This window comes from Pararge aegeria, chromosome 23 (assembly GCF_905163445.1).
Source record: "Pararge aegeria chromosome 23, ilParAegt1.1, whole genome shotgun sequence".
Taxonomy (NCBI): Eukaryota; Metazoa; Arthropoda; class Insecta; order Lepidoptera; family Nymphalidae; genus Pararge; species Pararge aegeria.
This window is the reverse complement of record NC_053202.1, coordinates 7,926,772-7,952,934: the sequence shown is the minus strand read 5'-3', so window position 1 is coordinate 7,952,934 and position 26,163 is coordinate 7,926,772. Positions and strand designations below refer to the sequence as shown.

At 38.7% G+C, this 26,163-nt stretch overlaps 1 protein-coding gene across 1 annotated transcript; it reads left to right on the top strand.

Annotated features, from left to right (window-relative positions):
- Window positions 1–6,179: 6,179 nt before the first annotated feature.
- On the top strand, window positions 6,180–24,337 carry LOC120634360. Its single transcript, XM_039904873.1, has 7 exons — window positions 6,180–6,846; window positions 7,792–7,911; window positions 9,261–9,462; window positions 20,490–20,577; window positions 21,170–21,269; window positions 22,563–22,728; window positions 24,122–24,337. The coding sequence occupies exons 1-7, from the start codon at window positions 6,243–6,245 to the stop codon at window positions 24,330–24,332; spliced, it is 1,491 nt and encodes a 496-aa protein (XP_039760807.1). The 5' UTR covers window positions 6,180–6,242; the 3' UTR covers window positions 24,333–24,337.
- The last annotated feature ends 1,826 nt before the right edge of the window (window positions 24,338–26,163 follow it).

Genomic DNA, 26,163 nt, shown 5'->3' with positions numbered 1-26,163 from the left:
TTTCCCAACCACTCCTCACTTGGGAAAGCATATTTCATTGTTCAAAAGCCGTTTTTCCGGACTCATGGACACAAGTACCGGTCGGGGATGTCTGTATTAATGTTAGAGATGCGCGGTTGGTAAGAGGCATTTTTTTTTTACTATTTGTATTCGGTTTTGTTGCCGAATATATTCGGTACAAGCATTTTTATTAGTAGTGTTTGTGCAGATGATATATATTATATGAAGAAAATCGATAGTACGAGTTATTAAAAATTTAAGGATAGGCATTGTTATAGTTATAGAAAGCCTACCCTTAAGTATTTATAACTCGTACCTACTGGAGATTTTCTTAATTTTATATCATCTGCATACCCTGTGCATATCCTCTATGCACGCCACTGACTTTCTTGGGTTGTTTGTCAGTTACCCAGGAAAAAGCCTTTAATAGCTGTTAAAAAAACGATACTAAAAACTTTTGCAAAGCAAGCTTTTTTTGTGTCAAACTTTATAAAAATCGGTGTTCGGTACATAGGTAATAAACAAGTATACATCTTTCGCACTCAAAACTTTAGAATGGATTAGAATCATCATCACATTACCGACGCACTACAGGTCACGGATCTCCTCCCACAATGACAAGAGTTAGGCCACCACGCTGGCCCAGTGTTATTCTCTATTCTATTCTCTCCTTTACATAAATCTTACCAGCTTCAACACGGTTCCGAATCGTGTGATCGTGGCTAGACTGGATTGTCACACCGTTTTTTTAGTTTGTTTATTTTTAGTTTGTTATTATATCATTTACTTATTCTTTTTCATTTTTATTTTTTTTGAATTCTTAACAAAGCTTAAAAATAAAATAAAAAACACTATTAAAAATTTATAAAAAAAACATCTACCCTCCGCTTGCGGGGCTTTTGAATGACCAAGCAACCGTTGGTCAGGGCTCCAGAGTGAGGAACCTCCTCACAATACGCGCCGTTTCAAGGACTACTGCCTTCTGTATCCGACCCTTGATCCAACAACCAAGCGAAAGCTTCTTAAGATGTTGGTCGAAGCTTTTCGCGAGAAGACCATTGACTGAAACGACGATCGGAACAATAACGGTCGACTAAACATTCCACATGGCGTTAATCTCGTGAGCAAGGTCCAAGTATTTAGATACTTTTTCCTTTTGAGCTTTCACCAGATTACTATAATAATTAAATTTATTCTGACACAAATCTACCAAGCAATCTTAATAAAGAGAATTAGAACCCGTAAATCCGTACTGTGGCGTAGAATCCAATAAAAACAAGTTTTCATATTATCGTTAAGTTGAAAGTGCATGGTGGCCCAGATTACACCGATGAATACCTAGTCATTATCTCACTAAGAACACCACACATTATTGTAGTGAAATTTGGACGTATATATTTTACCACCTCGCGACACAAAAAGGGGTGTTATAAATGTATCTTATTAATGTCTGTGTAATCTTTTGGAGGGCCAAGTTTGAATCCCTGCACTCACCTCTAACTTTTCTAAGTTATGTGTGTTTTAACCTCGACGCAAAACGGTGGTATAAGTTTGAAGTATGTGTATGAGTGTGTGTCGCGCGCTGCATACCTTGGCTCCCTAACATCACTCCCTGAAGCACTTGGCGACCTGGGCGGCCCGCTAAGCTTCTGGAGTGAACCAGTGGGGAGCCGTACCAGTGGCACTACGTACAACGGAAGGTTCCGGCCGACCAAGTACGGAGACAAGCCCAGGGAAAAAAGAAGAAAAAGAGTGTGTGTCTGTCTATGGCATCGTAGTGCCCGAAGGGACGTATTGAAATTTTTTTTTATGTTATATATATTTTTTCAATATAAGTATCAATTGAAAGGGATTGAAAAGTTTAATAATGTACACGGAATTGAAAGTCAGTGTTTTTAAATATTAATTTTACATATTTTAAAACATTTTTTAATCAAAAATAGCACTTGCTTCGACGGTGAATGAAATCATCGTAAGGGGGCGGCCTAAATGCTTGGCAGTGTGGGGGAGACTCATGCCCTTGACTGGGCTGCCGGGCTTTAAAAACCATTGCTTCACCACCATGAACCAGCGCCCATTTCCAAACTTCTGGCTGGTACTAAGAATTTCATCATAGAAATAAATAACCCAATGTATGATCCTACGTAAAAGTTTTAGAATAAAAAGGTATATACTTAGTATTTTATTTATTTGGACGTATGCAGTGTTATCTTGTGTTATTGTCGTGGGATAATGAAATATTGTGTGTAACCTGGTAAAAGCAATCCATGACCCTCGTCGAACCAAGTGATAAATCGTTCAAAACAAACGGATTACTTTCCAAGCGAAATTCCTACAAATGTAAAAATATATATTCGTGACAATTATTTTTAACATGCTTTTAGATCTTGAATATATGTACGAATGTAGTGAAAAGCATTATTGTATGAATGGTCGGTGGACACAGGGTGGCACTTTAAAGTGCTTGCTCCTTACTTGCTCTGCAAAGTATTGCTTTGTTTATAGGCGATCAGACGGGCCATTTATTTGTCCGTCAACTCTTCTGTAATATCGTTAATGCAAAAATGTGTTTGTTTGTTTGTTTGTTTGTTTGTCCTGCCTTAATGCCTTCTCAATTAACTTGATTTTTGGCATCGAGTTATTTGAAGGGACGGAGAGTAACATAGGCTACTTTTTATCAAGAAAACAAATGATTTTCCGGGAATTCTAAAAAACTGTAATTAACGCGGACGATAAACGCGGGAAACAGCTGGTTATTACTATAAAATAAAAAAGACAATTAGAGATTTTGAACTAAGATTCAACACGAAGAATCAACATTTCTTAAATATAATTCAACGGGTACATACCACGATAATATTATGGGATCGATATCACGATCCATGCAGATCGTGATTACTATTGTACTGTTTAGGGATGAGATGTCAAGTTGGATGTCACGGGCAGAATCTGACACGCTTTCGTGTTGTTTTTGTTGGAATTTCACGAACTGATCGGACTTACTACAGTGCGTGAAGTACCAAAAAAAAGAACACGAAAGCGGGTAGTCAGATTCTGCCCGTGACATCTAACTTGATATTTTGTCCCTCGGCAGTGTCGTCGTGACCACAATTATCTACAAATCCCATAATTTTATCGTGGTATGTACCCGTTGAACAATATTTAAATAGAATAATAAAATTTACAGAACACTTAATTTTACAACTTTGTAGATTTATCAAAGTTTAGAAAACTGGGTCAATCCTGGCAATGCAAAGTTTATGGTCGATGTAATTATTGGAGGATTTAACCTGCGGGACCGTTTAATGTTTAAACTAGACCGGATTAGCTTTCGCTCTCCTATATTAAACTCTGGTTTATTAGCCGTGCACACGTCTGATCGTGGCTTAGTATGAGTTGTTTAATCCCCATCTCTACTAATGTTATAGATGCGAAAGTTAGTTTTTAAGTAACTAAATGCTATTCGCGGTTTCACGCGCTTTAACTAAAAGTCGTAACATATAATTTTTTATTGGACCTTTTTATTATATTTCGGAGAGTGTGCTTAGGAACTGTATGATTTAGTTGCCCACTCACCTTTTTACCACCAAACCGCAAGGCACTGTAAGGATCTGCACGCCTACGTCGTTGTGATACACATTAGTGAGTTATAATGGCGATAACTACATTCCTAAACCTAAAAGTAAAGCTACAAGGGTAATAAACGCGCACTATATTAAGAAGAAGCCCACAAAACCGGGTGTTTTTTTTGCTATCGCCATCTCACATTATCATTTAAGAATATTTTTAAAAGCAATTTCCCTTTATTAAAATCAATAAGATCAGAACTCAGAACACTTATAAAGTGATATGAAAAATTGCACCTCGTTATATTTCCATTTGTGATCTTTTACTGTACTTTCATAAGTAAAAGCACTTAATTTATTGCCTTTTTTTTATCTACATTAACATACAAATGGACCGAGAAATTTATGATCCCTTTTACAGCCTTGAAATATTCTATTTGCAAGGTGCAAATACCTCGCGATATTCCGAGGGAAACTTCGCATCGGTTTGAGAATCGTAGCTATCAAACACACTTTCGCGTTTACCGGTTTTATTCGGAATTTCTGTTTTCCCGTGGGACTTAAATATTGTTCCGGGATAAAAGTATTCTTTGTGTAACAAAATACATAATCTTATATAACCAACCAGGCCAAGCCAAAAGCACTTTTGAAACTAAATGTTTTTCCATTTATAGTGACTTTATGACGACTTCCCACAGGCACAGTGCGCGCTGTGGTTTAAGTGGGAGGTCTCGGGTTCGTTACCCGGCAGGGTAAATTTAAGACTTGATAATTTTAGATTTTTTTCTGGCCTAGGCTTCAGCTGTGGCTAGTTACCACTTTAACGATAAAGACGTGCTGCTTAGTGATTTAGCGTTACGGTACGATGACGTGTAGAAACTGATTAGGGATGTCCGGTTTTAATATCACTACCATAACCCTAACCAACCGGTTAGGTTCGGTTAGGTTAGTGGGCTAACCAGCCCACTACCATCTAAGACTGCATCATCACCTACCAGATTGTGAGATTGCAGTCAAGGGTTAACTTGTAGAAGAATTTAAAAAAAACTCCACCACCTCTCAAGTAAAACTCCACTGGTCAAGGATTCACTTACTGCTATGACAGAGTGTCGATGATGCGGTATCAAATTAACATTCTACTTATAAAAAAAAATTAAACACTCTTATGATCATGTGATACAGTCGATTGCATAAAATGTATTAAATTAAAAGTGTTATTTATTCGTTGTATTCGTATAGACAGGACGCTTTACTACGTGTCGCTAGACGCAATACGTCATGAGCATGTCGAGGTTATCGATGACGCGAATAGATTTTTTCACTTTAAAAATTTATTTATTTATTTATTATGAAGCCATACACCCTATCTTAATATATGGACATATTTAACAATAGCTTTATAATGTTTTACAATCCACTAAAAGGCTAACTCAGCATGCATAACACAAAATACACTCTTTGTCTACAACCAAATATTGTGATATTTAGCAGCTAAATAAAAAAAAAATACTGCAATATGTACTTACATAACGAAGAAAAAGAAAATAAGTAAAAAAAATTACTAACTATCATGCCGCACTTTTAAAAGTTTTGTGAGTTCTTTTTTTGAAACACGGAGGGTCGAAAAATATCCATGTCAACAATTCCAACCAAATTGTTGTAGGTAACTCTTCTACAAAATGGAGCGGATCTGCCTAGACCTGATCTAGTGATACTAGGCCTGAACGTTAGCTTGTTCTTAATATGCGACCTTGCATTACGCTTTCGTATCGCCAATCGCACCCTGCTCACAAGATTTGGACAATCGATACTTCCGTCAATAATACTTAAATATAAAAAACACTTGTTACACGTGATAGGGAAATCATGTAAACGGGAACACTAGTAATACAGTATGTTAAACCATAATTACGACATAATTACTGACATATCAGTTCACGACGAACCTAACAATACGCCATAAATACTATGAACCTCGTAATAACAATTGTGTGAACATTTTATTGGATCGATTGTATGAATCGCGTTTCCTTAGAAATTCTACGTACCGTTAGTGTCTCCAACCTATCTGAGTGTTTAGAATTTCTGGTACTGAGATTTTTTTATAGAAAAAGCAAAAAAAACCAAACTTGAAAATTATTTTCCTCAGCTGGGAATAGCAAGAACAAGCAAGGGTCTGGATTGTCCTTCCATCTTCCGTCTTCCTCGATACCTACATATAATCTGGGTATCTTCAAATCAAGAGTGAATAGGAATCTTCTAGGCAAGCACGCCCCATCATAGGTGTCATCATCACTTGACATCAGGTGTGACTGCAGTTTAAAAAAAACAAAAGCATGCGTATATTGCCAGGGATCTGTTTGGTGTAGAGTAAAAAAATTTAAGAAATTATAAATCACGCCATACAGATTCTCCTGCTTCTCGCGGTGTATAGCAAATTAAGATTTATTTTCATAATACACCAATCCAACTGCCCAGTGTGGTGATTATTTACAAACCCTGCCGTTGGGAGTGGTCTTTAGCGATTCATTGATAGCTGATGTTGTAGGCACCTTACCGTAACCGTAATACATATAAAATTTATTGTTTCAGATATCTTACCAAATGAACGTAGAAAACGACGCAAATACGAAAAATCAAGCATCCGGTGATGAAGGTTGAACGGAGTTTCACAAGATGGCCCCAAATGGATCAACCAAAAACATGTATAAGAGAAAAGCTTGGAGGTTCCCGGACAACATACTCTCAGTCACTTTGTATATAATACTTTTATTAGTCACAAGCAGTTGTCAGACTAACCACAAAGATGAATCGAGTCATATCGATAGCTCTACCAAATCAGATTTAAATAAATTAGATAATACAGTAGATTCTAATAAATGCCATAGCTGTCAAAATAGTAATAGTAAGGAAAGTAGCATTAATGCGAAAGGCAGTAATATGTTCTCGGATTTTATAGATACTGTAAGCACATTTTCTGAAAAATATGTTTTCGTGAACGAAACAGAAAAAAAACTACAAAATGTATTAGAGAAAATGTTAGATGAAGCAATCGAAAAAGACAAATACGAGTTAATTGAAGGAGTAGAACTCAAAGCGATAGATTCGAAAAACGTATCAAACAGATCAAAGAAGAGTCTAGAGGTTAATAATGAAGAGAGAGCTCTATTTAGCTCATATACTTATGAGTATAGATTGTTTCAGAAGATAAAAAACTTTATCGATACACACATAGTGTCAATTAATCTACCTAAAGCTGTGGGACTAGCAGGGTTTCGGTGTAAGTAAAACTACTGTAAATATTGTATGCTTATCCGCAAGATTTCCATCCGCTATATTTTCTACACAAAAGTCCCGTCCACGGACTATCTTAACTTGATAAAATCCGGAATGAGGAGATCCGTAGAAGAACCAGAATTACCGTTAATGTCTATAAGTCACGAAGCTGGCCATGGGCAGAGCACAAAGTTCGGAAAACCGATGAACACTGTGGTCCTCCGGTGCTAGAATGACGACCTCACACCAGTAAATGCAACGTTTGTGGACACCTGACGAGGTGAACAAATGAGTAGCTAGACCTAAGCTGCTGCTTAGGTCCAGCTACTCATTTGATGACCAAGACCGTGGTATTTGGAACTCCTTACAAAATACCTACGACCAGCAGTGGACGGCCATTGGTTGATACAATGATAATGATACCTCTCCATACCGTGTCGCATTGCCCGACCGCCTTTTTAATTAGTGACGACCTCCCTGGCAGTTTTGAGTTATGTGATTTTAAGTGAGAGGAGATTCGAACCTAATTAGGGAATTTATAATTTCTGAATTTTCGCTGGTGGGAGGCTTCGATCGTAACTAGTTTTAGCGTTCCGGTGCGATATCGTTTTGCAACCGATTAGGTTTGATAAAACTGCTATACTCCCTAACAGATAGGCTCCATTTAAACAACATCATCACTTACCGCCAAGTGAGAAAGCGGTCAAGAAATAACTTGGATTTAGATAAAAAAAAAGTCTTACGCTCCTAGCTATTATAAGCTGTTGATATCACGCATAATAGGACTAGCAAATTCAAAATAAATCACGTCCACGCGGTTGATCAGCAGAAGCTATGCCACCTAGTAATTATAATCCGTAAAAAACCAAGGCAACTGCGGCACTGGAGAGAGGTTTTCAAAATACTTTAATATTTACTTAACACTTAAGTACTTTTTGCTTTTTTGCAGCATTTGGACTGAAAAAGTTCTTTTTGCCAATCCTTATCGGCGTTCAAATTTTCAAAAGCATACTTGTAGCGATGTTTCTGCCAAGCCTTTTGGGAAGTTTCGGCAAAATTCTCGGAAAAGGTAAGAGTCTTGTTCGATTTAATCTACGCAAATTCAAAACGCTACCGACATCTCGTCAACCCCTCTAATCTGTCAAAGTTTTACTTACTTTTAATTGTCTTAACTAATCCAGTTTATAAGTGAACCTCAGCAATAATAAACGATGTTTTAGATGTAGGCTAAATTACATCAACGTAAAAGTTCGCGGGCAGAAATATTTCTTGAGTTGTGTTTAGGAAATGTAAAATTACAAATTTCAATTACCATCAATGCGTGATAGAGTCCTAACATATGTTTACAAACTTATACGAGTATTTGTACTAAACCTGATTTATGTTATATGATGTAATAAATATCGGGTTATATTAGAAATAATTTTATAAGCATGTAGTTTTATACAAAATATGACAATAAAACTAACTGCTTTTATCTTATTGTACTAATTAAATATTTTTGTGTGCAATTGATATTATGTTTTTTCATTGTAATATATAATTTTATAGCACATTATACTATGCGTGAGCTATCAGCATATTATGTATATTTGATTATAAATCTATAAATGTTTATGCTTCCGAAGTCCGATTCAACTTGCCGTTTTTCATAACCTAACTTCGGTAGTAACTGTCAATTTCCGACATGATATATTTCCTGCCGTTTTGTTCTTTTTTTTCTGTGGAAAGTATTTTACTACAAATACTCTACTTAACTTGAGATATTTTAACAGATTTATCACATTTGTTATAACTTTGCTGTACATTTTTTTGGGCGACAGATTTAACTCCCTAACTAGTCGAATTATAACTTTTGTTTTAGTTCATTTTTAGTTTTATTTAGCTTGAAGCAGCATTAGATTGTTAACATATTTAAATTGTCTATTTCGTCTCCCAACTTCTGATGACGTGTATAGCGCGTCAGTAAGCGTATGACTGGTTAATTATTTATTTGTTGACACGGAATTCGGTCCACCAAATAAATTATACCAGATAGCTCTTGGTCTTGTAATTCCATGATTAAAACTAACAACTAATGTTATACCACTTTTCAAAATTCAATATAAATTTATTTCATAAAAAATAATAAATCATGTTATTTCTGTACACATAACGCTTTGAAACCAAAAACATGTTCCATAACGTCACGTAGTCGGGTCTGTGACCGCAGGATAGAGTCGAAATTTGCGCGCTGTTGCCGATGTTACATTACAGAATAGTAACAACTAGAGTGTTTATTAAAGTATTGAATATTTAATATTTCACAAAAAAAAAAAGGCGTTGAAAAATTCGTTAGCTTTAATGTAAACAACTACAGGCCGAGAGCTTTCTGGTTTATTTATTTAACCCTGTATAATTTTTTTTTTTAATTTTTAGGCATATCCCAAATATCTGCAGCATCGAGCCAAGCAAGCTACCCACCGGCGAATACAGACGACCAGACCGCTTATAACAACGATAACAATAACTTCATGGGCTATGAAACTAACCCAGCAGCCACGTATGCTTATTCTCCGGACATGTATGGGAATATGGAAGTGAATGACGTCAACGATCAATCAACTATTGACATGTCAAGGTAAGAGCAATAAAGGTTCTCACTGGACATGGCTGTTGCCGTGAGTACCTGTTTCGAATTGGCCACGAAATACACCCCGGTGTCATCACTGTGACGAAGGTACATGTAGCCGTACCTACCAGCCAGGCACGTGAGATCGGGGGCCGTTTCTCCCGGGATGAACCTTTTGTACAAGGTCCACCTGTGTGTTCCCAGGAGATCCCGGGTTTTCCCATCACAGGGGCAACCCATGGCCATCGAGGGGGAGGGTTTTGATAGTGATAAGGATAAGTCAGTAAGGTGCTTAAACATATAATATATAAATGTAAAATTTAAGAAACCACCGACTTTCAATGTCTTGTAATTTTGTTCTACTACCCTCTCATTGGTGAAAAAAAACTTGTAGAAAAGGAGAACACGAATTTATTCGAAAATATGTTAAGTTAGGCCGGAGGCAAAAGCTAACAGGAGATATTTTGATTCAAGTTAATGAATGTTACACAGCGTGTGTTCATACTGTATACAATCACATTCTTTGGTAATATAAAAAACCTTTCTGCAATATACGAAGCTAATGGTAGAAATCCCCATTAGGATTTCTTTGAGACAATTTTTGCTTTTCCCATTTACAGCCATATTTCGCGCTGGCGTATTTTATGAACTTTATGGCGGAAACATAACTCTTTCTGCGAACTTAGTGGCAACGTCACAATATTTTCTCTACACATTGTCGTAATGGCTTAAAACTTTTCATCCCGCAAATAACAAATAAACTTGCAAATTTAAACTTTTCCATTCGTTCTACATATGAGTTACCGCAGGGAATATTCTTCTAATAGGGGCTTTTTAAAGATTTTCTTCGTTACTATACATTGGTTTTTATTTATTTATTTATTTTATTTATTTATTTAAGAGCACTAACAACATGCATATTACACGTTTTTTAAACATAGCACACACACGAACACATGGACTGATATGCACGTCAATGACAAGTGCACATAGCATTGACAAAGCGTCATATAAACTTAATTTGCAAAGAAAAAAAAAATTTAACACAAAATTTAACTCACCGATAAATGTTCGGTGAGTTTTTTTCTAAAAGCTGTGGGTGAGTCATGGAAGATATCGATGCTAGGTATCTTTTTAGATAAATCGTTGTATTTCGCACAAATACGTATAATAGGCGCTTGTTTTCCGAGATGGGATTTAGTAAATGGTATATGAAAAAAATTAGTGGATTTGTGGTTGGTTCATACTAATGCGATTTAAACCAGCGTTTTACAATAGCTATTTGCGTTAGGGCTTCGGCTTAGTACGTTTTTGATATAAGTAATTTAATTACTTTAACCGTAAGGGGTAACATTGTTGAGAAAACCTGCTTGTCCGAGAGTTCTCCATAACGTTCTCAAATTCGTATGAAGACCACGCGTGTCTAGCGTGGTGGACTGCGGCTCAAACCCTTCTTAATCTGAGAGGAGACCCGTGCCCTGTAGTCCGATAATAGATTAATATTGATGCTGCTAAATTGCAAACAGAACTCAGCGATTTTCGAAAGCTGGGAGAGTGTAGGAGCAAAAATTTTTCCGTACATTTATAAATAAATAAATAAATATACTAAGACAATACACACATCGCCACCTAGCCCCAAAGTAAGCGTAGCTTGTGTTATGGGTACTAAGATGACTGATGAATATTTTATGGATAATATACATAAATACTTTTAATATACAGATAAACACCCAGACACTGAAAAACATTTATCTTCATCACACAAACATTTTTCAGTTGTGGGAATCGAACCCACGGCCTTGGACTCAGAAAGCAGGGTAGCTGCCCACTGCGCCTGACTTCGTCCGCGTATGAGTCAATGGAGAAGCTAGAATATATCTGATGTTAACATCATAATCATCGTGGCTATTTATATATATATCTGCTATTATTTTACGTGGTATTTTAGTTGATACATACATACATACATCCATCCTCACACTTTCGCACTGTCCCATCCGTTGTCCATGCCTTGCGACTAACAGTTATTTGTTAAGATTTATGTTCTTTATCTCCGGCGATATTTATCAGATCCTTAATAAAACAAACCCATACATGCTTGATAGTGTATACTTTCAAATAAAATAAGAATTAATAAAATCGGTTCAAATTTAACGGAGCTATGAAGTAAAATTAATAAAAATTATCATCCCATTTTCCGGAGGAAACTTATTGTTTATCGGGATAAAAATTATCCCATATGTTGACCCGGAATATTAACTACCACTATACCAAATTTTATTTAAATCCGTTCAGTAGTTTTCGCGTGATGCTCGGACAGATAGACAGACAGACAGACAAAAATTAAATAAGAATCGGTTTTGGACTCCGCATCGATTATAAAGCATCCCCCGGTCAAAATTTTCTAAATATAATAAATGAACAGAAATCTTCCAGTTATAGTTTTATTATAAGTATAGATTTATATCCTTCTCAAAATGTTCCGTATCCTATCTTCACCATTCTGTTTATATTTCTTGCGGATTACAGCAAAGAATGCTTGGTGTTTGTTGCCATCCGTGATCATCCATTAAAGTAACGCATTCTTCCATAAAACGTTTAAAAGCCATCATCATCAATTGACGGCAGATTGGCGCAGTGGGACCCTGCTTTCTGAGTCCAAGGCCGTGGGTTCGATTCCCACAACTGAAAAGGCTTGTGTGATGAACATAAACGTTTTTCAGAGTCTGGGTGGTTTATATGTATATTATAAGTTTTTATGTATGTTATTCATAAAAGTATTCATCAGTCACCTTAGTACCCATAACACAAGCTACGCTTACTTTGGGGCTAGATGGCGATGTGTATATTGTCGTAGTATATTTATTTATCTATTGCCTTTAACAGGGGTTGCCCTCTGGTGGTGATTTTGGGCAACCCTCTCCCAATGGGAAGACGGAACTGATTGGACGGACTGATCGTGGAAGCAGTGTTCTCCGATGTTTTTCTTTAATCGCCTCGTACGACACCCACGGGAACGGGATGGGTGGTGACAGCTGTATTCTGGTCTGCGGTCACCACACGGCAGAAAATACAGTCGCTTTAAATACATTATCGATTGCTGGCTTGCCTTTTAAAAAAGTAATTTATTATTTCTCGCGGAAATATATTCATATTACGAATCTCAATTTAGCCGCTTCGTCTCAAAGGAATACACAAGCAACCTTGAAACGTGAGCTAGGAACATAAAAAATAATAATTTCTCCTTTTAAATTAAGGAGACTTGATTTATTATTGATGAATGCCAGAAACTGCATTTGATCATCATCATCATTTCTAGTCTTTTGATGACACACTGTATCGCACAGGCCACTCAAATAAAGATTTTTTATAGTAAATATTGATATTAAATGGTAAATGGCAAACCAACGCCTATAAAAAAGCAACACTTCGCAGGGTGTGCTAGGAACACTCCTACTAAGTGCCCTGTGTCCATCAACCTCAGGTGTAGGCGTTAAGACTCATGTGGCTGTAGTTCTCCTAGAGCAAATCCCCATCACGCTGTTCCAACGCGTGTTGGTGGGCATTAATGTTTGTATTATCTCCATATGTAAGTGGAAATAACCACAAAAGGACTGCTTATCTTGCTCTCTGCGACATAGAAAAGGATACAGGAATTCTTAACGTAAACATTTAACATCTAAGAATACTTTTTTTGTGGTGTACCAATAATATCTTTATATATATATTTCTTGTGTGCGTGTGTATGTCACTGAACTCCTCCTAGACGGCTGGAGCGATTTAAATTTTTTGGTATACGTTTGGATGTCGTGTGGGTCATCTCCAAGCGGCCAATAGGCCGGTCGGGGGTACGGGCCTCGAGGCAACGCCTCCTTACCCGGGTCATATTCGCAGGGCAGCTATGCTGCCCTGGTATTTGTTGTTTTAGCCCCTGTCTAGGGGCTAGGGCCCGCCATCATTGGATTTGGGCCTGTTGGTTTGTCGTGTCCGTGAAATGTCAGCGTCACTGTCAGCGTAATCGTCGTCGGCGCGCGCGGGGATGTTATTAATTCCGATGGGCCTTGAGTCATCGATGTCACCATTTGTGCCTCCGCGTTGTCGCGCTGGCGGGGGTGATTGGAGAAGCTCTCGAGGTAGTGGACGCCCTGTTATAGGTCTGTCCAGCGCTGGGGCTATTCCGTGGAGGTGTTCGCACGGCCCGTAGTCTGCGTGAGCGAACATGCGGCGTGCGATTGTGCGGACGAAAACCTCCACGGTAGGCGTCCTGGTGTCTCGATAGGTGACGTCATTTCTGACGTACCTTGGAGCTCCTACAATCAGGCGCAGGCACTTGTTCTGCTGAACCTGTAGCCGGTCTTTTTGGTGGGCCGAGCAGAGAGTAAACCAGGCTGGGGCTGCGTACGTGATCCGTAGATCCTCAGTTTGGTCCTTATTGGAAGTCTGTAACTTAGGACTTGGTGCAACATCGACGCGGCTGCCTGTGCATGGTTCACTGCATGATTGACCATACTCACCATGCTCAATGTCGCGTCCATGTGGCACCCTAGGTAGCGAACTGAGGTCTGCCACGCTATGTCCTGGCCTCGGAGTTGGAGTTGACGCAGTGGCTTCCGCACGCCGAACACAATGGCGGCCGTCTTACCCACGTTGACAGCCATCCTCCACCTGTCCAGCCATTCTGGAAGCAGGTTCAGCAGACGTTGCATTCGGTTGATAGCGACGAGTTGGTGAAATGATGACGCAAAATATGCACTGTCATCCGCATAGAGCGACATCAGTACGTCTTCCTCCCCCTCGCGCAGGTGTCCGGCGAGAGTAGGGATGTCATTTGTATACACCGCGTACAAACACGGTGACAGGCAGCTGCCTTGCGGTACTCCGGCACGTATTGGACGCGGCTGGGATTCAGCGCCCTCTACGGAAACATAGAAGGTTCTACCTTCCAGGAATGATGCCACTATTCGCACGATTGCGAGTGGCAAGGTTGTTTGGAGGAGCTTCGCCAGGAGGCCGGTATGCCACACTCGATCGAAGGCCTTCTCGATATCTAGCAAAACCGAAAAACGTTTGGATGGCTCCCTGGATGGTTTAAATTCACAAATTAGCCCGACGGCGCTGGGGTCCGCTATTAGAAATATATGAAGCTGAAGAGTTTGTTGGTCCGGTTGTATACTTGAACGCGATGATCTCAGGAACTACTGGTCCGATTTGAAAAATTATTTCAGTTTTGGATAGCCTTGTTATCGAGGAAGGCTATGGATGTATATCATCACGCTACGACCAATAGTAGCATAGAACCAATAAATAATGTTTCAAAATCGTAGTTTTTTGAAGTTATCCTTTTTTTGGCACGTTAGGGAAAAATGGTGATAGTAAATTTTTACTATGCGCGCGCACCCACCACAAAAAAACCGACACCATGAAGTTAGCTATAGGGTCAACATTTTAGTTTTTCTAAAAAAGGTTTGACAGATGACTTTCAATAATTCAAACAATACCTTTTTCCTATTGTTAGTGTTTTAGGGGGGCAATGCGTTGTGAGTTATGATCTTCCGATGATGTTTAGGTTTGTTTTAAATGTTAAACACACTTGTAGTTCAGGATCACTTTACTCCGATATTTACAATATTGTTTAGGGCCGATAAGAAACACAATAACATTCGTTTTACATTGAGCGACACGACTGATGCACGAATCCAATAGCGGACTGCCGGCACGCGGTTAGTTTACCGACTACCTACATGCAAACGGCGCCGTCATAATACCAGTCGGCAGTTTGTGCGTTTCAACTGCGAGATCGGTATGGACTATTGTTGATTTACACCGGTAGGTACGATCGTAAATGTAAGTTTGTGAATGTTGATATGTATGTTTGTGTGAATGTTTGTATGTTCGAATTGTTATTGGTAAATTAGAATAAGGTGTTAAGTTATATATGTATGTAAAGTATTTAGGTTAATTATTATGATATAAGTATTTCGTTTATATATTGTTATCAGACCCTACACCACCCCCCTCCAGAGACCGTCAAGGGCGATAAAAATTTGGTTTTCTGACTTGGCGGCCGGAATGAGTTCGATAACCATTAAAATTACATTTTTCAGATGGCTGCTCATCTTCATTAGGATTGGGGTCACTTTGGTCGTTTAATAAATAGGCTGGTTTAAGGCGGTCTATTGATACCGTTACTTCCTTGCCATTAACTAATAGATTGAAAACTTTGTCGTTGCGAGATAACACTTTATACGGTCCTGTGTAGGCAGGTTGTAATGAGCCACGTGATGCATCTTCTCTAAGAAAAACGTGATCGGTAGTCTCTAAAGCTTTGAAAACAAAAACTTTGTTCCTACCATGTCGTGCAGCGGGTACAGGCCGCAATTTCTCAGCGAACGAGCGCAGACGGGCCGTAAAATCGGTTATGTCTGTGGTAATATTTACCGAGGAGTGAAAAAATTCTCCAGGTAGCCGTAAAGGTTCGCCATATAAAAGCTCTGCCGAAGAAGCTTGAAGGTCTTCCTTAAAGGCACTTCTTATCCCCAGAAGCACCCAAGGTAATGACTCTGTCCATTTATCATTTGCATGACAGACAATGGACGCTTTGAGTTGCCTATGAAAGCGTTCGACTAAGCCATTGCAAGAGGGATGGTATGCTGTTGTCCTTTTATGCTCAAATCCAGCTATCTTTGACAGATAACTGAACAGAGCGGATTCAAATTGGCGGCCTCGATCTGTGACAATAGTCTCTGGGCTGCCAAAGCGCGATATCCAACCTGACAACAAGGCTTTTGCTGTCGTTTCGGCTGTAATGTCAACTATTGGTATGACTTCCGCCCATCTAGTAAAACGGTCTACGGCTGTCAAACAATAGCGATAACCTTCTGAAGACGGTAAAGGCCCCACGATATCAATGTGGATATTTTTGAATCGTGCGCGGGGTAGGTTATATGTGCCTAAGGGTGCAGACACATGCCTGCTTACTTTTGCACGCTGGCAAGGTAGACATGATTGTGCCCACGACCTGCAATCTCTCCTTATGCCCGGCCAAACAAAACGTTCGGCTATTAATTTGGCAGTTGCGTTGACGCCTGGGTGGCTTAGGGAGTGCAGGCTCTCAAAGATTTGTCTTCTTAGCTGTTTGGGAACGAATGGTCTGGGAGTCGATGTACTGACGTCGCAGTAAACAAAAGATTGACTTCCAGGTAGATTCGTCCTTTGTAAGCGAAGAGAAGACTTTTCCTTGAGATAATTAGCTAACTCAGGATCTGAAGCTTGACATTCTGCTAGAGACTCAAGACTGACTGGAGCATGTAGTTCATCCACTCGAGATAAGGTGTCGGCTACGACGTTGTCCTTGCCGGATATATGCCTTATGTCGGTGGTGAATTGCGCTATAAAGTCAAGGTGTCTATACTGTCTTGGAGAACAGTTGGCTTTTCGTTCGTGAAAAGCAAAACTGATAGGTTTATGATCAGTATAGATCACAAAATGTCGAGCCTCTAACATATGTCTGAAATATTTAATTGCTTCATATATAGCAAGCAGTTCCCTGTCATATGGAGAATATTTTTTCTGTGAAGGAATTAGCTTCCTAGAGAAAAACGCTAAAGGTTCCCAATCTTCACCTTTTTTCTGTTGCAGAACTGCTCCTATAGCCACGTCCGAAGCGTCTGTCACGAGTGCGAGCTTAGCCTCGAAATCAGGGTGTGCTAACAATACTGCATTAGCCAGGCTATCCTTGCAGTCCTGAAATGCTTGAAGTGTGTCCCCCGTCAGATGTATTGGTTGAGATCCCTTCGCCGTGCCAACTAATAAAGCATGCAAAGGGGCCTGTATTTGAGCTGCTTTCGGCAAGAAACGCCTGTAGAAATTTAGCATGCCCAAAAACCTTCTGAGCTGACGGATATCTTTAGGCTGGGGGAAATCTTTAATAGCTTGAACTGAAATATCCAGTGGCTTAGTTCCTTTTTCTGAAATAAGGTGTCCTAGAAATTTTACCTCTGGGACGGCAAAGACACATTTTGAGATATTAATTAGCATACCGTAATCCCTTAACCTACTAAATATCTGGCGAAGATGTTCTCCATGTTCAACTTCGTTTCTGCTAAAAATTAAAAAATCGTCCAAGTAACAATAACAGAAGTCGAGTCCCCGGGTCATCTCGTCTACAAACCGCTGGAACGTTTGGGCGGCGTTGCGGAGACCGAATGTCATAAACGGGAACTCATAAAGCCCGAAGGGTGTTGTTATTGCAGTCTTCGGGATATCCTCGGGACTGACAGGTATCTGATTATAGGCCTTCACGAGATCAATCGTGCTAAAAACTTTACAACCAGCTATGCTGTGGGCAAAGTCATGGATATGCCTGATCGGATACCTATCTGGGATAGTCCTGGCATTCAGTCTCCGGTAATCACCGCAGGGACGCCAGCCATTATTTTTGTTGGGAGCTAGGTGTAGAGGGGATGACCACGGGCTCTCTGAAGGCCTAGCTGTACCAATTTGCAACATGGTGTGGAATTCCTGTTGCGCTATTTTAAGTTTATCAGGCGCTAAGCGCCTTGGCTGGCAGGAGACTGGAGGGCCGGGTGTTGTGCGGATGTGGTGTACCGTGTTGTGTTGTGTAATACGTAACGTACCTGCCGGTCGAGTAATTTCTGGAAACTCGTCCAAGATTTTATGATAACTTGATTCACCAGTCATGACCTTTACAGAGGAAATTGAATCAAGTTGAGCAATTGACGCAATAGTTTTTAAATTAGTAGAACTATCAATTAAACATTGGTTACGACAATCTACAATTAATTTATAAAAAACTAAAAAGTCTACGCCAATTATAGGTCTCGTCACGTCAGCCACAATAAATCGCCACACAAAATCACGACGAAGTCCGAGGTCTATATTAAAGTTTATATAACCGTACGTTTCAATGGACGAACCGTTGGCCGCACTTAATTGGTAATTCGCGGGCTTAAAACTACCGAAAAGCAAGGACCGGGGGAAGACACAGAGGTCGCTTCCTGTATCGACCAGGAACTGTATCTTCGTTCTTCGATCCGTGATGAAAAGACGACCAACAGCAGGAGGGCAATCGTCGGTCGCCATTAGCGACTGCCCTTTTCGTTTTCCGAGGTTTTGAAGTCGCAAGGTCGAACGCACTTATTGGCTTGGTTACCGTATTTGGAGTGGTAGAAACAAACCGGGTATTTGCGGTAGCTTGACTGAGAACGGCTTCGTGAGCGCCCTCGTTGTGGTTGTCTGGCACTCTGGCGAGATCTATTGCTAAACTTGGATGTCAGCATCTCAATTTGCCTTCGCAGCTCCGATACTTCTTTTCGCAGGTCGTCGTCAACAGGTGATGGACTTACACTAGCATAAACGTTGGGCGTTGAATAAGCTATATCCATAATCCTGTCTGCTAGTTCGGCCTGTTCTTCTAATGTAGCCGATCTCTGCGCGGCAAGAACTGTTTGGACGTTTACTGGTAGTCTACTGATCCATATCGTGTGCAAATACTCGTCAGGAAACTCGGCACCGGCTAGATCCCTAAGGTGCCGGAAAAATTGCGAGGGTTTTCGGTCACCAAGTTCCTCGTGGCGCAGCAACTGTTTAATTTTAGACGCTTTCGATGCGGACAATCTATTAATTAACTCAGATTTGATCTTGTCATACTTTTGAGCCGCTGGAGGGTTCACTATTATGTCCTTTATTTCTTTCGCGTATTGATGCTCAATGTGACCAATGACGTAGTAGAATTTAGTCATATCACTGGTAATATTAGCTAAAGCAAATTGGCCTTCTAACTGAGCAAACCAAATTTCGGGATCGTCTGGGTAAAACGGAGGCACTTTGATACCGACCTTATAAATCTCAGGTGGTCCATCCGGTGAAACACACTTTGTATCTTTTCGAGTTGTTGTACTACCTCCCGCTTCTTCTTGATCACCAACATTACCGCCAAAGCTGAACATGCTGGTAGGTGTTCAGTAGCTTCCTCCACGCGTTCCCGAATGACCTCTTCCAAGGTCAAAAAATAATCCAAGGGTCACCAGTTTGGGGGGGCAATGCGTTGTGAGTTATGATCTTCCGATGATGTTTAGGTTTGTTTTAAATGTTAAACACACTTGTAGTTCAGGATCACTTTACTCCGATATTTACAATATTGTTTAGGGCCGATAAGAAACACAATAACATTCGTTTTACATTGAGCGACACGACTGATGCACGAATCCAATAGCGGACTGCCGGCACGCGGTTAGTTTACCGACTACCTACATGCAAACGGCGCCGTCATAATACCAGTCGGCAGTTTGTGCGTTTCAACTGCGAGATCGGTATGGACTATTGTTGATTTACACCGGTAGGTACGATCGTAAATGTAAGTTTGTGAATGTTGATATGTATGTTTGTGTGAATGTTTGTATGTTCGAATTGTTATTGGTAAATTAGAATAAGGTGTTAAGTTATATATGTATGTAAAGTATTTAGGTTAATTATTATGATATAAGTATTTCGTTTATATATTGTTATCAGACCCTACAGTGTCGTTTTTTCTACAAACGTAGAATAAGGCAAAAGATAAAATCTTACAAAACATTTTAATCTTGTTACGCGAAAGAAGTATAACTTCTAACGCGTGTACATAAGTACACACACGTTTTTTTTCCTATTGAGCGCTTCCGCGGTGTGAGCTACGTAAACGGTTAAAGTTTCGATTAAATCATGAACATGACAAAGTAGTTCCCCTTTAAAAGTTCTAAAAAAAAGTCTGCTACAAAATATATTTAAAAGTTGACTTATAAGCGGACGAAGTCGCGTGGTTCCGCTAGTAAATAAATAAACGTATGTGATAGCGCCACCTCCCGAACTAACACCCAATACCTTATGCCGAATATGCTAACAACTAAGCTAATAAACAATTTCATAAGCATCAAGGAATAAGAGATTACCGCTACCTAAACACTGTTCCGATGTTGGCTCGGTTAGATCGCCCAAGAAGTTTGACTCGACCCTTCATATGTTTCGCTTTATGATTTCAGATTCGGAGCTGGAGGTCAGAAGGTGTCATATTTACCAACCAAGAATAGTTACTACAAAAATCAAATGACCACCAGCAACAGTTATAAGGTTACCTACTAACAATAGTTATCTTAATATTTTAGGGGTTTTCAAAGTGACATTAGCAACAGTGAGTTTATCAGTGCACTCCAGTGAATTAAAAACCCGACTTTATGTAAAAAAAAACAAAAAAGTACCGACTTGGTATAAAACTAAAAACACAAGAAATAAATAGTCTCTACAACATTTTTAAGTCGTTGCTGAAAGTTACTACGTATATAAAATGACGGTTGCTTATGTCACTTTGTAAAATAATGTTGCCACGTTTATTTTAAAAGTGATGTTTAAGTTCAGTAGCGATTTAACTCAATTGGAAGAAGCTAATGGGAACATGACTAATATATAATAATTCTACATTTGAATTTTAGTATGGGGTCAATACAGGCAGATTTATTTAAAAATGTGTTATTCATGTAACTGTGATTTAATAATCTGACAAGTGTTTTTTAATCTGTTGTTTAAAAAAACGGGTTAACCAGAGGGAAAAACACAGGTTACAGCGATTATTAATCTAGATTACGTCTTAACATTGTCTGGGGACCGATATAAGTTCAAAACCTATCATCAATTTATACGTAAAGAAAATAATATTGTGTTCCAGATATTCCAGAAAATTCCGGCCTCGTCTATGATTCTGAGCAACTATGATCCTTTCTACTCACCGGTGCTTTCCCGCCTCGATGGAATTTTTGCAAGGCTAGGTAAGCTTATTTGAGCACTATCTTTATCACAATAAAGTTGAAAATCCTAAGACAGTAATCGGTACATAAATATTATTATCTACTATGCGAGCAAACAAGTCATCGGTGCATATTTTATCCTTCAATATAAAAAACGTTGGATTACTTTAAATTTTTTTTAAAAAGGTAGCTGTGTATTTGTCAAAAAAAAAGTCAAAAGTCAAAAATATCTTTATTCAAGTAGGCCCCCATAGGTGGCACTTTTGATGGGTATATAAGAATTACACGGTAGTGAGATGATGGCGATAACCACATTCGTAAACTTAAAACTAAAGCTACGAGGGTTCCAAACGCGTCCTGGTCTAAGAAGAAGCCCACAAAAAACTTAGCCGGGTGTTTTTTTTTTTTTTGATTTTTCAATACCTAGACGATACATTAAGAACGCTTTTAGGGTCACAGAAATTAACCGTCGGAATCGACGTTTCAAAAGAGCATGTAATGTATTGTGTTATTCTTACTACCTGAAATACTTTTGCGAAGATTATTTTACATAATCGAATTCAAAAATGCTTCGGCTTTATTTCGGGGAAGCCGAGTTCGAACCACGACACGCACCTCTAACTTTTCTAAGTTATGTGCGTTCTGAGCAATTAAATATCCCTTGCTTTAAACGTGAGGGATCAAATCATCAGGCCTGAAACCTGCATGCCTGAGAGTTCTCCATAATGTTCTTAAATGCGTATGTATAAGTTCACCTATCCGCACTTGGCCAGCGTGTTGGACTCCGACCTAAGCCACTTCTCGTTAGAGAGGAGATCCTTGCCCCGTAGAGTACAAAAAGAGATTTCCAAATTTTAACCCTGAAAAAAAAAACCCTTGAATCTGTAGATTATTTAAAGAATTAGAGTAAAGAAGACTTTGAAGATAGAAACAGCCACCAGATCAAGTATTGACTTGTTGTTAATAGATATTTTCATATTACAAGAAGCAGTTTTTTTCTCCAATACCACCTGAATTAAGCGTGATGTAGTAAGCGATGATGCAGTCTGAGATAGTGACGGGCAAACCTGTTAGGTGATTGGCAGTTATATTAAAGCCATACTCCTCATTGGTTTCTTTGCGACGTCGTACCGGAACCGTTAGTTATCCAAAACCTAACCGAGACCGAGCCTGAGAAAATACATAAATTATAAACTTCCCAAAATGCCCCGGGGATCGAACCTAGGACCTCCACTCATAAATCCAAAGCACTCAACACTGCGCCACGAAGGTCGTTAATGAATGATGAATTTTCTAATTGTAATATTGTTCTAGGTCTCGCTCCGACAGAAACTACGACGGAAGACAGCACCATGATCGGTGGTCAAACCCTTAGCGATGTTAAACTGGAGGCATGTCGTGAACAGCTCATATGCCTTATGTACTCTAGTCCTGCGAAGTACGCGCCTTACAGTAACCTGGTATCGGCGCAGTTGAGTAGGTATGTATAACCTTGACGCGTAACATTATGTCAAGGTTACGGCATCAATTGAACTAATGGCGTATTTAAAGATTCGGTATCCCGGGTGGATGAGATTTTTAATATTATTAGCTTCTTCCGATAATTAATGTGATTTTTGATTTTTGACACTAAGTCCGCTCCTTTGTTTCTCTTCTCCTTTCATGGATGTCCCATCCTATAAAATAAGAAATGTTTTTACTATATTGTTTAAACTTAAGATTTTTGGAAATAAACATTATTATCATTATTTGTGTAGAATAGTTGTTACCTACAACAATTTGGTTGGAAGTCCTTGGATATTTTTTGTCACTCCGCCCCGTGTTTCAAAAAAGAAGTCAAAAAACTTTTAAAAGTACGGCATGAAAGGTAGTCATTTTTTTTTAGTTATTTTCTTTTGATTCGTTATGTAAGTACCTATTATAGATTTCTTTTCCATTTTATTATTCTTTTATTTAGCGGCTAAATATCACAAAATTTTTGTTGTAAACAAAGAGTGTCTTTTGTGTTATACATGCTGAGTTAGCCTTTAATTGGAGTGTACAGCATTATACCTAAAATAATTGTTAAATGGCTTCCTAATAAATAAATAAGCAAATACACAAAAAGATTGTTTAAGTGTTCCTTTAAAACGACAGAGAATTCCGTGGGGTCTTCCAATATTTTATCTTCCCAGTATAACGAACATGATGCAAACATACAACTCGTGAACTTACAATATCTCGTATATACAAATAGCAGTTCAAATACGGGTATAATCTGTCAAAGCTTCAAGTTAAAATCTCTGCGCCCCTATCTGCGTCTGAAATATTAGGAAATATGTCAGATTATTTGGTATGAAACGCGTGTTCCTGATGTAACGCCAGTTTAATTAAATTCCTGCAACAATTTAGCAAGCTCGTACCTTTAACACTTAGTACGGAAATGAATTGCAAACCGTTTATTTATTAAATGAACAGATTTTTTTTATTAAAAAGAGTAGCAGACACACTTTAATTTGAATGTTGAATATAATATACTATGCAACGGTGAAGGGGAGCATCGTGAGCAAACCTGCACCGATGAGAATTCTCCATTTGTTCTCAATAGGCTTGTGGAGTCCACCAATCCGTACTGGGCCAACGTGGTGGCCTAAATGCTTCTCATTGCGGAAGAAAACCTGAAACCTGTAGTGGGCCGGAAATGGATTGATATGATTATGTGATGGTATGGTATGGTATGATAAAGCTAGCAACGCATCGGTGGCTCCACTGGTGCTGCAGATGTTTATGGGCGGCGGTGATCATTTACCATCAGGTGACCCATTGCCCGCTATTAATATTAAAAAAAAATCAACGATACAATTCACGTGATACCAACACCTTTCTGCTTCCAGGGAGCTTAACGAACTTCGTCGTCCAGTGTCGGACAATCCGGAGATTCTGCGTTTCTTCCGATACATGCGCGCTGCCAGGAGGGGTCAAGAAGGCACCGACTGCATGACAGCCCATCCAGCATGTTCAACTAACACTGCACCATCACACACTATGATAGCCGCTTATCATGACATCAACAAACTTGTGACCGCGAGAAAATTGTATACATAAACATTTGACTGGTAAGTAAGCGAAAATAATTCTTTTAGGAAGCTGTGATAGCCTAGTTATAAGGCTTCGGCCTCTCTTTCGAAAATACCGAGTTAAATTCCCAGCTCTTACTTTTCGGGGTTTTAAGCAATTAAATTTCACTTGATTCAACGGTGAAAGTTAACATCTTCAGGAATCATGCATGCCTGTGAGTTCACCATAATCCTCCCAAAAGTCAATCAATCAAAAATACTTTATTGCACACAAGAAAGAAATAAAAGACAACAAAGGTACAAGTCATTTAAATTTGTGTAACAAAGGCGGCCTTATAGTGATTTCTACATCCATTATGAGGAATTGACTCACATATGAATCCTTATAGCGAATATACCTACATACATATTAATAATTACAAAAACAGTACATATATAAAACTAATAAATATTTCCCTATGGTAAAATTTACGGTATAATAATTAATAGTAAAACTATATATAATAACTAGCGGACCCCAGCGCCATCTGTCGGGCTGATTTGTGAATCTAAACCATCCAGGGTGCCACCCAAACGCATACCGAAAAATTCATTCAAATCGGTCCAGCCGTTTAGGAGGAGTTCAGTGACATACACACGCACACAAGAAATATATATATGACTAGCTGACCCCAGCGCCATCTGTCGGGCTGATTTGTAAATCTAAACCATCCAGGGCGCCACCCAAACGCATACCGAAAAATTCATTCATATCGGTCCAGCCGTCTAGGAGTTCAGTGACATACACACACACACACAAGAAATATATATATAAAGACTAGCGGAGCCCAGCGCCATCTGTCGGGCTGATTTGTAAATCTAAACCATCCAGGGTGCCACCCAAACGCTTACCGAAAAATTCATTCAAATCGGTCCAACCGTTTAGGAGGAGTTCAATGACATACACACGCACACAAGAAATATATATATAGATAATGTTAACGGTACAGAAGGTAAATGTGGAATATAAGATTCATAATTACAGTGTTAGATAGTAATTCTTTAGAAGACTCTTAAAAATATTATGTGATAAAAATAACGGATAAAAATAATATAAATTGAAAACATAAATGCAAGAAGAATAAAAATGCGCAAAGGCGGTCTTATCGCTTTAAGCAATCTCCTCCAGACAACCCTTAATGGCAGAAGAAAATGATTATGGAAACGGGATAGTGCAATTTTAAAATATGTCATAACATAAACTACGTCAACTATATATAACAATAATACATAAATAGCTAATACAAATACAAATTATATAGAAAGAAATACATACACATATACATATATATATAGTACTCTGTAAACTTATATATTTGCTCTGTATGTATTTGTATATATTTATATATATATATATATATATATATATATAAATATATACAAATACATACAGAGCAAATATATAAGTTAAGCAAATGTATATATTTATATATATATATATATATATATATATATATATATATATATATATATATATATATATATATATATATAAATATATACAAATACATACAGAGCAAATATATAAGTTTACAGAGTACTGCAGTGTTCAATAAAACACCAAATTGTACCTTCCATCGAACTTGCTCTATGAATTCTTGTTTCTTGTTAGTGTTTTTTTCTGTAGTGTACAAAACTTGTTAAAATAGTGACTGACAAACAAATTTCCTCGAGATCTTGGAAATCTAACGGCCTGTGCACACCACGTGTTTTAAACACGCCGACGACGGCCGTTTGTAGCGATACGCAAGCGAGTCAGATGCATCCTGTAGACCTTAGTGTAACGTGGTAGACGTTGGCCGAGTGCGGATTGGTAAACT